This window comes from Pistacia vera, unplaced genomic scaffold, assembly GCF_008641045.1.
Source record: "Pistacia vera cultivar Batoury unplaced genomic scaffold, PisVer_v2 Contig93, whole genome shotgun sequence".
Taxonomy (NCBI): domain Eukaryota; kingdom Viridiplantae; phylum Streptophyta; class Magnoliopsida; order Sapindales; family Anacardiaceae; genus Pistacia; species Pistacia vera.
The window spans coordinates 2,006,702-2,020,053 of record NW_022196812.1 but is presented as its reverse complement, the minus strand read 5'-3'; the positions used below and the strand labels follow the sequence as shown (position 1 = coordinate 2,020,053).

The window sequence follows — 13,352 nt, the reverse complement described above, 5'->3', positions numbered from 1 at the left end:
AGCTGAGTGGGAAACTGAGAGGGATTTCTTTATCAAGAGGTTGGAAGCTGTCTCTGTTGAAACGGTCTTGAAGACTCGCTCAAAACTAATAGAGGAATACAAGAAGGGGAAATAGAGCGAATGAGAGTCGGATGAGGACATCGCAGAGTGCAAAGCTTTGCTTGTGAAGCAGGGCTCAGACCTGAGCCGGATGGCTACGAAGGTGGACTCGTTGCATCCAAAACTTAAGTGGGGGAGTCAGGCGATGGATCGAAGGAACCGACCAAGGGATTAGTTGCACCAAATAGTCAATTAACCAGGGACGTTGCCGAACCAAGTAGCACAATTATTGAAGATGCTTAAGTTTAAAAATTTACTTAGGTTTTTGTGAGTCTTGTACACACATTTTGTTTGTAAGTGCCGAGGGCACTAAATCACTTGAAACTCAACCCTTGGGGCTTTTTATGATAAGGGCTCGACTCCATTTATTTTCTTTCTTTTGATATGCGAAATTCACTAAGTGTTGTAGATCTTTAACTGTTTAAATGATTGTGTGAAGAGAATGTCCCTTACAGCCTTTAGGGCGTTTATATCAAATACACTTAATATCTTTCATGACTGAATAATACTTCTATTAATTGAATGATGAATGAGAAAACTCAACTAGAGTAAAATCGTCTAACAAAACTAAGGGAAATGGATAGGCCTACCTTGTCCCCCATTGTAAATAATTACTAGGTGCTACTAGTGGTAGAGTGTTATGACACTCTCTCTAGCTAGTATACTCGTAAAATAAACAGTAAAATTCACTTATGCACATGCATCACGGCATTCATATTATTCAGAATTAGTTTCTCCAATTGTGCTTACATGTTAGTAAGTGAGAAACAAGAATAGAGAAAGAACATAGAGATAGAACAGAAAAAGAATAGAGAAAGAACAGAAAGAAAGAATAGAAAAGAATAGAGAAGAAGAGAGAAGTGTGATGTAAGGAAAGAATTCAGAATATGAGCAACGGAGATAGAAAGGTAGCATAACTGGTTTACTTACTGAGCAATTAGTGCTAACCTCGTTGTTTTCAATGTTTTTCCAGGTAGTAGATGAGATTCAATCGCTTGGAATGTCAAGATGCTGAAGGGTCGGGCAACACTGTCGAGCTTCTTGAGAAATTTATTTATATTATGTATAGTTTTGTATATATAAAGAAAAATTGGGCCTATTATTTTATCTCATCTACATGTATATTTTCATAATATTTATATTTTACCCCTAATGAAATTTTAAGGCATTTTCTTCACACTTGTTCAAGATACCTTTAACAAAATTCAACGAAGGGTATTAGGGAATACGTAAAGCTACGTACCGCGATGTGGGCGTTACATAGAGCCGAGCTGATTGGTTTAAGAAATTATAGGCTTTTAAATGGGTGGCGTTCCACTGTTGGTGATGTTCTTGCCCTCTGATGTTTGCAGTTGATACGCTCATTTCTTGATGACCTTGATGATTTTTTAAGGGCCTTCCCATGTGGGGTTGAGCTTGCCAGCTCCTAGTACTCTTGTGTCCAGGAACACTTGACGTAAGACTCAATCGCTGACTTTGAAAACTTTGGCTCAGACATTTATGTTGTAGTGCCGAGCCATTTTTTGCTGGTATATGATGTTGCAGATAACACTTAATCCCTTAATTTATCAGTGATGTCAAGATTGTGGCAAAGTTATTGCCTGTTGGTGTCTTCGTTTATCCATTGGAGTCGAACAGATGGAATTGTCATTTTTGCTAGAATGACAGCTTCCGAAACATAGGCCAAGGAAAAGAGGGTTTCTTCTGTAGATGACCGTATCATGGTGCGATAGGATCATAGCACCCCAGAAAGCTCATCTGCCTAAGCACTCTTTGCCTTGCAATCTCTTTTTCAATGTTTGGAGAATGGTTTTGTTTGAGGACTTGGTTTGTCCATTCTCTTGGGGATAGCGCAGCGTGGAGAAGCTTAACTTGATCTCCCACATTTTGCAGAAGTCTTGGAAGCCTGAATGATAAATTGGGAGCCATTGTCGATGATTATTTCCTTTAACAAGCAAAACCGATAGATCACATTCTTCCGCATAAAGCTTTTTATTTTGCGATCTCTGACTTGAGCGAAGGCTTCTACTTCTATCTATTTGGTGAAGTAATTGGTGATCGCGAGCATGTACACCTTTTGGCCTAATACGGTTGGTAGCTTTCCTACAATGTTCATCCCCCTCACTTTATGAATGACCAAGGTATGAGGATGAAGCTGAGTCGTTCTAGAGGTAGGTGTGATACTTCGATGAAACGTTGGCAGTTGTCACACTTCTTAGCATACTTAGCCGAGTCGGAGTGCATGGTGGGCCAATAGTTGCCGGCTGTCAATGCTCTATTGGCGAGGCTTTGTCCCTCAACGTGATTGTCGCACTCGCCTTCGTGGAGTTCTACGAGTACGCACTTTGCTTCTTCAAGGGTGATACACTTGAGATAAGGTCCTGAGAACAATCTCCTGAGAAGGCGGCCTTCATATATGATGAACCGTGCTGCTTTATCTTTGAATCATCGTGCCTCATTTTTTTTTTTTTTTTTTTGTGGGGAGTTTGTCGTTCTCTAAGTAATGGAGAATGGGTATCATCCATGACTTGTTCAGGCTAACTGGAGCCACTTCTGCTGAACCAGAAGCAATTGCTAATGCTTGAAGGTGTACTAAGAGAATCGTTGTTGGGTGTTGAGTCTTCAAGGCCGAGTCGAGATTTGCAAGGGCGTCTGCATGTGAGTTTTCGGTCCTTGGGACCTGGGTGATTGTGAATTCTTCAAATAATTATTAGAACTCTTTGGCTAAGTTTAGATACGAAGTCATCTTGGTGTCTCGTGTCTGATAAGACCCTTGGAGTTGATTCACAACCATCTATGAGTTGGATTTCACCTCTATCTTTTTTATCCACATTCCTTTGGTGTGTGAGAGCCCAGCGATCAGTTCTTCATATTCAACCTCGTTGTTGGTTGCCTTAAAGCCACACCAAATAACTTATTGCAGAGTATCTCATTCTCTAGAGATGAGCACTAGTCCCAATCCACTATCATTGACATTGCTTGAGCCATCCACTATAGGATCCACTTGAAGGGTGCATGATCAGTCAGACATAATAGTTCCCTCTTCTTTTGAACAGAAGTGCTAAGTGCGAAGTCGGCAATGAAGTCAGCTAGCACTTAAGATTTGATCGCAGTGTAGGGTTGGAATGAGACATCGAATTCACTCAGTTCCACCGCCCATTGGATGAGCTAACCCAAGAGATCTGGCTTGTGGAGTATCTTTTTCAATAGGTAAGAGGTCAAAACTATGATCGTGTGGCATTAAAAGTATGGTCGCAGCTTCCGTGCAGCTGTAATTAGGGTAAGCGCCAATTTCTCAAGTTGGTTGTACTAAGTCTCGGTGTCAAGTAAGGACTTGCTAGTATAGTAGACTGACAGTTACTTTCCATCTTCCTCTTGAATCAGCACGGCGGATGTGGTTAATTCTGATACTGCCAGATAAGTGAAGAGTCGTTCCTCTGTTTTCGGCTTGGAGAGTAGTGGAAGTGATGTTAAGTACCGTTTCAGTTGAACTAATGCCTCTTCGCATGCTTGAGTCCATTCAAACTTCTTTGACTTCCTGAGGGCGGCGAAAAAGAGATGGAATTTTTCTGCCGACCTGGAGATGATGCAGCTCAGGGCGGCTATCCTCCTTGTGAGACGCTACACGTCTTTTATGGTGGTTGGAGATGGGATGCTTAGAACCGCCCTGATCTGATCTGGATTGGCCTTAATGCCACGCTGCGTCACAATATACCTTAGAAATTTGCCGGAGGATACACCAAAGGAACACTTGGCCAGATTCAACTTCATATTGTATTTTCGCAGCACCTCGAAGGCTTGCCAAAGGTGGTCGAGGTCTGCTTGGCGATTAATGATGCGTGTTTCCTACAACATGCAATATATAGCAAGTATACTAATCGCACAAGTAATATAATGATGAGTGAGTATCGTTCCCACGAGGATAGTGTTACTAAGTACCGATTTCTCTAGTTTAAGTCCTAATTGAAGCAACAATAAATTGGATTGATGGAAAATTAACAAACTAAATACAAATTAACAAAATAGAAATGAATGATAATGAAATTAAAGCAAAACCCAACAACTTAACTAATTAAACAATGCTAAAAAAAATGCTAGGGTGTTGATTTCACCTAGATACGCTAACCCAAATCATAGAATCTATTACCCAAATTCTAATTCCTTGATTGAAAATCGAATTCCCTAAGTTGTAAAACATACCTTCTCAGGCTACATTTCCCTACTTATCCCTATCAAGCTTCCGCACCTAACAAAATGAAGATTAATAGTTCAAAGTCTTTTAAGCTTTATGGAATTCTATCTAGATTTCATAGATCGCTAAACCTATCTCTAGCGTTTGCTAATCTACGGTATTTATCCCAAGAGGCACAATCACAAATCACTTCTCAGTCTCATTATGAACAACACACATGTGAATGGTGATCAAGCATCCAAAAGTTATTAAGCAAAGAGATAAACACTCAATCATGAAATTAAAACTCAAAGTAAATCAATTCATATAAATTTGAATCATTGTATCAAGGTTACATCAAACCCTAGCTAAACAACTTAGTTCATACACAAAAACGAAATAAAATAACAAAAACCAACTGAATCAAGATTCATCATTGAAAAAACAAGCAAAAGATGGAGAAATCTTCTCTAATTTGAAGCCCAAATCTTCAATAATCTTCTCCTTCCATGAGCTGCCTCCCAAATGCGAACCAAGACTCTTTTCTCTTCCTTTTTGCTCTAATTTATACCTCTCTCACTTAAGGATCAAGCCCTAGCAAAACAAAACGCGTCGTTTTATTTTTAAATCTGACGCAGGTTTCGCTGCAGCGAAGCTTTTTCTTTGCCGCGGAGAAGACTTTCGGGCAAAATATGAGCATGATAGATTCTGAATCTGGAAACGTGTTAAACATATGAATTTTAGCCCTTTAAATTATCTTTCTGGTCGTTCAAGAATCAGCACAATAATAGGTCTACAGATTAAGTTATGGCAAAAATACCGAAGCACGTCCAAAGATGTTTTTCTTCAGTTCCCAGCGTACTTTTCACGACTTCAAGCCAAGTTTTCACCATTGTCCAGTCAGAATTAGGAAAAACCTAAAACAAGAAAGTTGTAGCTCTTCTTCTTAGCTTTCCAAAACTTCTTAATTCAGGTCATTCCGAGTTTCCAAACTCAAGTTACACAATTTACGCTCAAAACTATCATTTATGCTCAAAATCATCGTTTAGGCCTACAAAGACAAATTAATAGAATTAGGTAGCAATTATGGCCCAACTTGAATGAATCCTAAATCCTATCAAAATTTAATGCAAAATCATAGTGTAAAATATGATTATCAATTAATGACTTCACTAGCATATTGTCGATGTATACTTCCATAGAGTCTTCTAGCAGGTTGGAGAACATTTTGTTCACAAGTCGCTGGTAGGTGGTTCCAACATTCTTCAGGCCGAACAACATTACTTTGTAGTAGTAGATGTCTTGTTCAGTGATGAAGGCAGTCTTCTCTTTGTCGTCCGGATGCATCAATATCTGGTTGTAATCAGAGAAGGCATCCTTGAAGCTTAGTAGTTCATTTCTGGCGGTGGCGTCCACTAGCATGTCTATATGGGGGAGTGGGAAAGAGTCCTTGGGACAAGCCTTGTTCAAGTCAGTGAAGTCAATGCAAACTTTCCATTTCCCGTTCTTTTTCTTCATTACTACTACATTCGCCAACCAGTCTAGATAATAGACCTCCCGAATTGAGCCGTTGCTAAGTAGTTTCTCTACCTCCTCATTAATCACCTTGTTTCTCTTTGGGGCGAACCTTCTTCTTTTCTATCTTATAGAAGGGTAGTCCAAGTCGGCATTCAGTCAGTGTATAATAGCTTCGAGGTTGATCCCTGTTATGTTATAGTGAGATCAAGTGAAACAATCTTGGTTCTCCTTCAAAAAATCGATGAGCTTTCTTCGGACATCAGGTGAAAGTTGGGCTTCTACTTGTGTCTTTTGGTTCGAAAAATCTGGGTGAATTTGGACCTTATCCAGTTTCTCCATAGCTGGTTGGTCCGACTCTACTCTTCTAGCTAGAGGAGTTTGTAGTTGCTACATGGTGCCACAATTTGTTTTGAAAGCATTTTGATAACAATCTCTGGAGGCCTTCCTTCTGATCTCATTTTATCTTTTTGATGCCCACTCGGAGGGGAATTTGACAATCTGGTAGAAAGTTGAGGGAATATCCCGCATGTCATAAAACCGCAGCTAATCAAGGATCACATTGTAGGGGGAAGGGGCATCTAATATCATAAAGGTGGTTTGATGCTTGATTCCTTTAGCATAGACCGATAGGGCAATCTCTCCGATAGTATACTTTTGCTTCGAATTGAATCCTACGAGGAGAGTTGGGCGATGGTTAATGTTAGCCTTATCCAATCCCATCACCTTGAATGCTTTAAGGAACATAATGTTTGCTGAGGAGCCGGGGTCTATTAAGATTCTTTTCACAATGATGTTGGCATTCTTGAGGGTAATCATGAAGTGCATCATGGTGGAGATTCAGAAGTGTTGTTGCCTCGTTATCCATAAACTTTAGGTTAGGTTTGTGGCTTTTTGTAGTGTCGGTCTTGAATGTTGGAACTGCAGCTTAGTTGCGGCCTGTGCATGGTGCTTTACTGATGAGTAGCTTACCCCGCTGACTTCTGATCCGCCCAAGATAACACCATACATTCTGTCTGTTGAAAGGGCTTTTGGTGGAGAAGTGATTTGGTGATCTTTGTTCACCATTGTGCTTCCTTGTCTGACAAAAATTCACGGAGATGTCCCCTTTTCAACAGCTTGACTACCTACAGGTGAAGTACAATACAGTCAGCGGTATTATGGTTGTGGTCTCCATGAAATTCTCACCATTTGGTGGTGTCCTGCTTTGCTCCAGGGTGTTTCAATTTGGCCTGCCATTTGACCACGTTTTCCATTTCTTTCATCACGACTACTAAGTCCATCGGCTTGAGGTTGTAATCGGACAACTTGTACTTGGGTGGTGTGTTGGGCATTGGCTCGTTGTGCCAAGCAGAAGGGCGATCTAGTTGGTGTCTGTTGTCTAGTACGAAAACTCTTCTTACTGGATAGGGCTCTACTGGTCTTGTATCATGGCGTCTGTCAGGATGCTGAGAGCAGCGATTATCGTATGCGTTTTCCTTGGCTCTGTGAACTTCATCTTCCTCCCACCTTATCTCAATCCAAGCATGGGCCAATACATCCTCCATGGTGTTACAGTTAAACTTGGTAAGTTCTTTGTATAGCTCTCTGTCTGGGAGTAGGCCTTTCCTGAAGGCGTCAACTGTGGTCTCTTGATTGTAGTACGAGATCGATACTTTCTCAAAACTTGGTAAGTTCCTTGTATAGCTCTCTGTCTGGGAGTAGGCCTTTCCTGAAGGCGTCAACCATGGTCTCTTGATTTTAGTACGGGATCGATACTTTCTCAAGGTTGAAGCGTCCCATATAATCTCGAAGGGGCTTATTGTGATGTTGTTGGATCCAGTAAAGGTCGCTAAATAATTTCTCTAGTTTTTTACTACTAGCAAATTACTCCACAAATGTGTTCGTGAGTTGAGCGAATGAAGCAATGGAGTGATTGGGGAGGTTGGTGTACCACTGAAGTGTCGGTCTTATTAGGTTGGAGCCAAAGCTTTTGCACATGCACACCTCATGGAGATCTCTTGGTATGACGGTAGTGAGCATTCTTTGCTTGTAGGAGGCTATATGATCATCTAGGTCAGTGGTTCCGTCATACAGCGTCATGTTGGGGAAGATGGATTTGCTCGGCATATCTAAAAGGGCAATGGCATCTACAAATGGTGACTCGGCATAACTTTGGGGTTGACTCTTTTTTAGGGGTGCTGACACTCCTGGGATATGTTGGATCATGACTTCCATTTCGACTAGTCGTTTGGTTAGTGTTTGTTCAAGGGTGGTTGGTATAAGGGTGTTAAGGTTCTTGAGGAGTACTCTTGGGTTGATGTGAATGGCCATGCCCAGCGGTATGGTTTAGGGAGTGGTGTTGGTTAGCAACTGCATAAGGTGTATTTATTAAAGTGTAAAGAGAGTGTTTAAGTGTTGGGAATGGGCGGTTTGGGTATGTGTCTCGGTGGCTGGATGAATGGAAGGGTGTACATCCTCTTCTCAGGTTGGCTCGACCATGGTCGAGGTAGTGGTTGGGTCTAGATGTGTGTAGGTGCCAGTAAAGGTGTCGCTATCTGGGTTGATGAATAGTTGCCTAGGTTGGATGGGGGGTCGAGAGGTGGATGCATGATGCTGGTTGAATGACCAATCTAAAGAGTAGAATTGGCTTACCTTATTCTGGAGAGCTCTATTTTTGGCGCAAATGGTAGCGTTTTGGGCTTCCAAGGCTTGGTACTTATTGTTGCTTTCATGCACCAATGCGATGAGGGTTTCGATTTGAGCCGCAACATCTAGTGTTGAACTTTCGGTATGATTGGCCATGGCGGCTAAATGGAAGGGAGAGAACTGAACGGCATGTTGTTTTGGATCGAATGATTGACAGGGCCCCATGATGGGCGCCAAATTGTAATAAATAAAATTTACAATTGAATTTGAGAAGATAGAATCTTGTGGGGCGAGCCACTGACAATCTTGATGGACCTGCGAAGGGTGCCCTTACGACTAAGGGGGAGCTTTAGCAACGTAGGGACATTAGAGTATGTGGTGAGCTTGGGAATACGGGTACTAGAACTTTGGGGTGATTTCTGAATAAAATGAGAGGATTTCCCTCTGTTTTTATAGTGAACCCAAGGGGTCTGAATCCCAGTAGGACTATGAATCCTACTTGATGTGAGAGTTCTCCTTTTGGAAGGAAATTAGATTTCTTGCCTTTATCGGTTCAAGCTTTTCCTCTTTGCGTGAGATCGGGGATCTTGTCAAAAGAGGAATTTGTCTAGAATTTTGATCCTTTGTTATGGACTACTGTGGGTGAATGAGTCGGACCTAGTTCAGCTTAACTCGTGGGATGACCCAACACATAGAGCAGGCAGTTCACAAGGTATTCTAAGCGTGGGCTCAATCGAATTGGGTAGGACCTTGGGTCGTTATAAGCTTATGATGTTATTGGATCTCGTCAGGTCTAATATGATTTTTGGCCCATATGATAATGAAGTTAATCTTTTCCGTAGGCTAAACTTAATGAATGTCTTCTAGTGAAGTAGGAATTTCCGTAAGCTATGATTTAATCTTGACTGTAGGATAAACTTAAGGCTAAATACTTTGTAGAGTTTGGATGAGATAGATACAATATTGTTTTTAAGATTAAACTCTTGGATATATTACTTAAGAGATCCTGAGTTTGAGTCTCTTATCGATTGTTAATAAGGGTAGCTATTAAAGCTGTTACCCAATTGATAGTTTCAAGGTCTTGGGAGATTAGTTAAGATGTCCGTAAGTTGGCCCGGGCACCCTCCTTCATCCTAACAAAAAAAAAAAAAACACTTATATGCTTCTTGGAGTGCCTTTTCAGATTTATATTAGAATAATAATGTGCGTACTAACGGATTTTACTAACCAATATACTAACCTTTGTTAAAATCACACATGGTACCCGTACTATGCGCATGGTACCCGTACTATGCTTTAAGTTAGTACTCTAGTTAGTAGAATCCATTAGTACCCACAGCATTACCCTTTATATTAATAGAAGAAGATATTGTTAAAAATACTTTTAATTAATAGATATTACTTATATTTACGTAAAGGCTTTCGATTCGAAAATGGCTTAAAAAACGACACTCAATAATAGCCCATGGATTTACCCGGCCCAAACGTCTGTACTAGATACATGGGCCGTATTCACCCCAATAATAATGAACAATCAGCCCAGCCCAAACTCAAATTAGAGAATTCAGAGACTTGAACTAGCACAATTTCGACGAGAAGAAATGGGAACCTGCACTGTGTTAAAGCAAGTAAAAGGTACCGTGTTCCTCTGGATCGGGGAATATTGGAGATGATATTGAACAAGATATTTAGTAGGAGCAGTAAAACTACCACGGCTTTGTGGAAATTACAGAGAAAATGGATGTCAACTTCAAGCAAAAGTGTAGCTGACATGGCCATTAAAGATGGGGAACTAAGAGTTTTCATAGTAGCAGGAGAGGTCTCTGGGGACACCCTTGCTTCTCGTCTCATGTCTGCTCTGAAGAATCTGGCTCCTGTTCCTGTCTGTTTCTCCGGTGTTGGAGGGTAAGCTATGAATGCGGTTTATAATTTAATCTCTCTTGGAAGTTCCATGGAAAATTCTTTCTTTCTTTCTTTTTTGGGAATGAAAAAGAAGAAATTATTAACGGGTATAATGGATGATGCAAGATACTATGATTCTTAGAACTTTTGTCATTAATTTGTTCTTGATAGTATAACTTTAATTCACTTAAAAAAAATTGTATTTTTTCTTCAATATAATGTTTCTTTTTTGTGTAAGGTCCATGATGTCCAAGCAAGGATTGAAATCCTTGTTCCCTATGGAGGATATTGCAGTAATGGGAATCTTGGAGTTATTGCCTCATCTTTATAGGTTCAGAGTGAGTACCTTATTGACTTGAATGACTTGTTGTTAATGTGAAGTTTTGTATTTGTATTTCAGTTCATGAGAAGAAACTCCAATGCATATTCTCAATTTGTTTAGAACTTTGAAATATCAGGTGAAGTTGAAGGAAACTATACAGGCTGCTGTTTCGTTTAGGCCTCATGTTGTCGTGACTGTGGATTCCAAGGGGTTCTCTTTCCTTCTGCTAAAGGAATTACGCGGTAATATGAGCTGCCATCTTGGAACTGGGATAAATATTTTCTTACTGCTTATGTTATAAGTATGCTGTAGGACAAACGGGAAATGCTTTTTGCAGCTAGATACAGTCAGCTAAAATCGAATGATGTGGTACACATCCATTATGTAGCACCGTCATTCTGGGCATGGAAAGGGGGTGAAGCAAGACTTAAAAACCTAGCTACCTTTGTCGATCATGTCTTGTGTATACTTCCCAACGAGGAAGTAGTTTGTAGATCAAATGGACTGGCTGCAACCTTTGTGGGCCACCCTATTGTGGAAGATTGTTTAGAATTGAATTCGGTGTGTATCTACGATCTGATTTGGAGTATTTTCTTTTTTTCTCTTTTTCTTGTTTTTAGTAATTTCTTAATAGTGTTCATATAATTCATTAGTGAGATCTTAGAAGTTCCTATTTCAGTTTCAATCTTTACTGAATGTGTTTATTTGAAACTATCATGTCATTGACGTTGTCGGTGTGTGGCTAAACAATATGCTGTTCAAATTGGTTTTGGAGTCTGGAATTGGTTTAGAAACTGCTATTTTCGTGTTCATACCGAAAGAAAATCTGTGTTTCCATTTTTTCTATTCACATTTGCTTTGAAAATGGTTGACAAACTTTAATTTGATTTTGAATATTCATGCTTTTCAATTGACATCTGGTGTTGTTAGTTTAGCACTAACACAGGAAGCATTTTATGTTTAGGGAAAGGAAAAAATGCCTTGTGAAATGAAGATAGAAGGAAATTGGAAAGACTTCCGAAAAAAATATGCAGTACCTTCAGGTAATCTGAATTGGAGGCCCAATAGCTTTGATTTTATGTGAATAGTGTAATATTCTAAAAAAACACTTCATATTGTGAATATGAATTGGTGGTTGTACTCCTCTTGTCTTGTTACCTAATAAATTTTATCTTTGAAAGGTGCCACAGTCATGACCTTGCTACCTGGAAGCAGATTACAAGAGGTCACCCGAATGCTTCCGATCTTTGCAAACACTATGGAACAATTAAAACACTCATTTCCTGAGTTGGTGACAGTCATCCATGTGGCACCTCATCAGCATGTGGAGGACTACATTAATAAAGTTGTACATAAGTGGCCTGTGCGTGCTATATTGATTCCAGGAGGATCCTCACAACTGAAATATGACGCTTTTAGTGTAAGGTCTCCCCGTATATCTTTGTTCCAATTATTGATAATGTCACTTTTCAGAAATAGAAAACTGAGGCAGAGTATGGGTTTAGTTCTGATTCCGTGGTTTGCCAGGGAAATGACCTTGTTGTTCTAATCCAGTCAGATGATTATTCAACCATAGGTTTTGTGTGATCTGGATTCACAGAAATCAACATGAACAAAGTTTCAACACCAAATAATGTGCAATGCATATTTAATGGTATAACGTATATTATTGTTAACTTGCGAATTGATGTTGTGCAGGCAAGCAGGGTTGCTTTATGTACTTCAGGAACTGTTGCTGTGGAGCTGCAGCTTGCACGATTACCTTGTGTTGTTGCTTATCGAGCTCACTTTCTGACTGAGTGGTTTATCAGATATAAAGCAAAGATACCCTACATCTCGCTTCCCAATATTCTCTTGGATTCACCTATAATTCCAGAAGCTCTCCTTCAAGCTTGCACCCCTGATAAGCTGGCTTCATTGCTCATGTATGATCTTTTTACAATACAACCATGATTTATCATTTTAATTTCCAAGATTTGATTGAATAGCTGGTACTTAAAGATGCAAGGCTCAGGTTATGTGTGAATTACTAAAGCCAGAAGTGATATTTTAGCATATTGTTATAAGTTTTTTGTGATGTTTTCAATTTGATATTTGCAGTACTTTGTCAATGGAGTATAACATAATAGTTTCTGAATTGGCACACCTAACTTGAAAGTTATGAATCATTGCAGGGAGTTGATACACGATGAGGCCCTTCGAGGAGAACAGATTGTAGCTGCTGATAAAGTTATCAGACTTCTGTATCCTCCAGAAAGAACCATAACCAACCTGGAACGGCAGGATCTTGGTTTGACGTTTCCCAATTACACGCCAAGTATGTTAGCAGCATTGGCCATTCTAGGCTATGTAAAATCATGAAGACTAATGTGTTAAACACATTATGGCAACTAACTCATGCACTCAGCTGACATTTGTTCCCTCAGTTGTGAAATTTATGTAGATTTGCATTTTTCACAGTTCAGGTCCATATCCTGGAGTTTTTTTTTTTTTTTTAATTTTTTACGTGGATTTGAGTCCAAATATGCCATGTCAATATATTGATATCAAACAGCTGCAAATTTAGTCAACTAGATTCGTGACCTTATTTTTTTCATCATTGAATTATTAATATTTCTTAGAAGAATGCTTAAGTGCTCTAACCCAACTTAAAGATTTAATGAATAAATCAACATAAATGCTAAACTGGTCAAACTTAGTTTTATTTAATGGGGC

At 39.7% G+C, this 13,352-nt stretch overlaps 1 protein-coding gene across 1 annotated transcript; it reads left to right on the top strand.

Annotated features, from left to right (window-relative positions):
- The first annotated feature begins 10,027 nt into the window (after positions 1-10,027).
- LOC116120292 (probable lipid-A-disaccharide synthase, mitochondrial) lies at positions 10,028-13,231 on the top strand. The gene is made up of 8 exons (XM_031406246.1): positions 10,028-10,318; positions 10,554-10,653; positions 10,774-10,879; positions 10,975-11,198; positions 11,602-11,680; positions 11,819-12,057; positions 12,336-12,562; positions 12,812-13,231. The coding sequence occupies exons 1-8, from the start codon at positions 10,083-10,085 to the stop codon at positions 12,996-12,998; spliced, it is 1,398 nt and encodes a 465-aa protein (XP_031262106.1). The 5' UTR covers positions 10,028-10,082; the 3' UTR covers positions 12,999-13,231.
- The last annotated feature ends 121 nt before the right edge of the window (positions 13,232-13,352 follow it).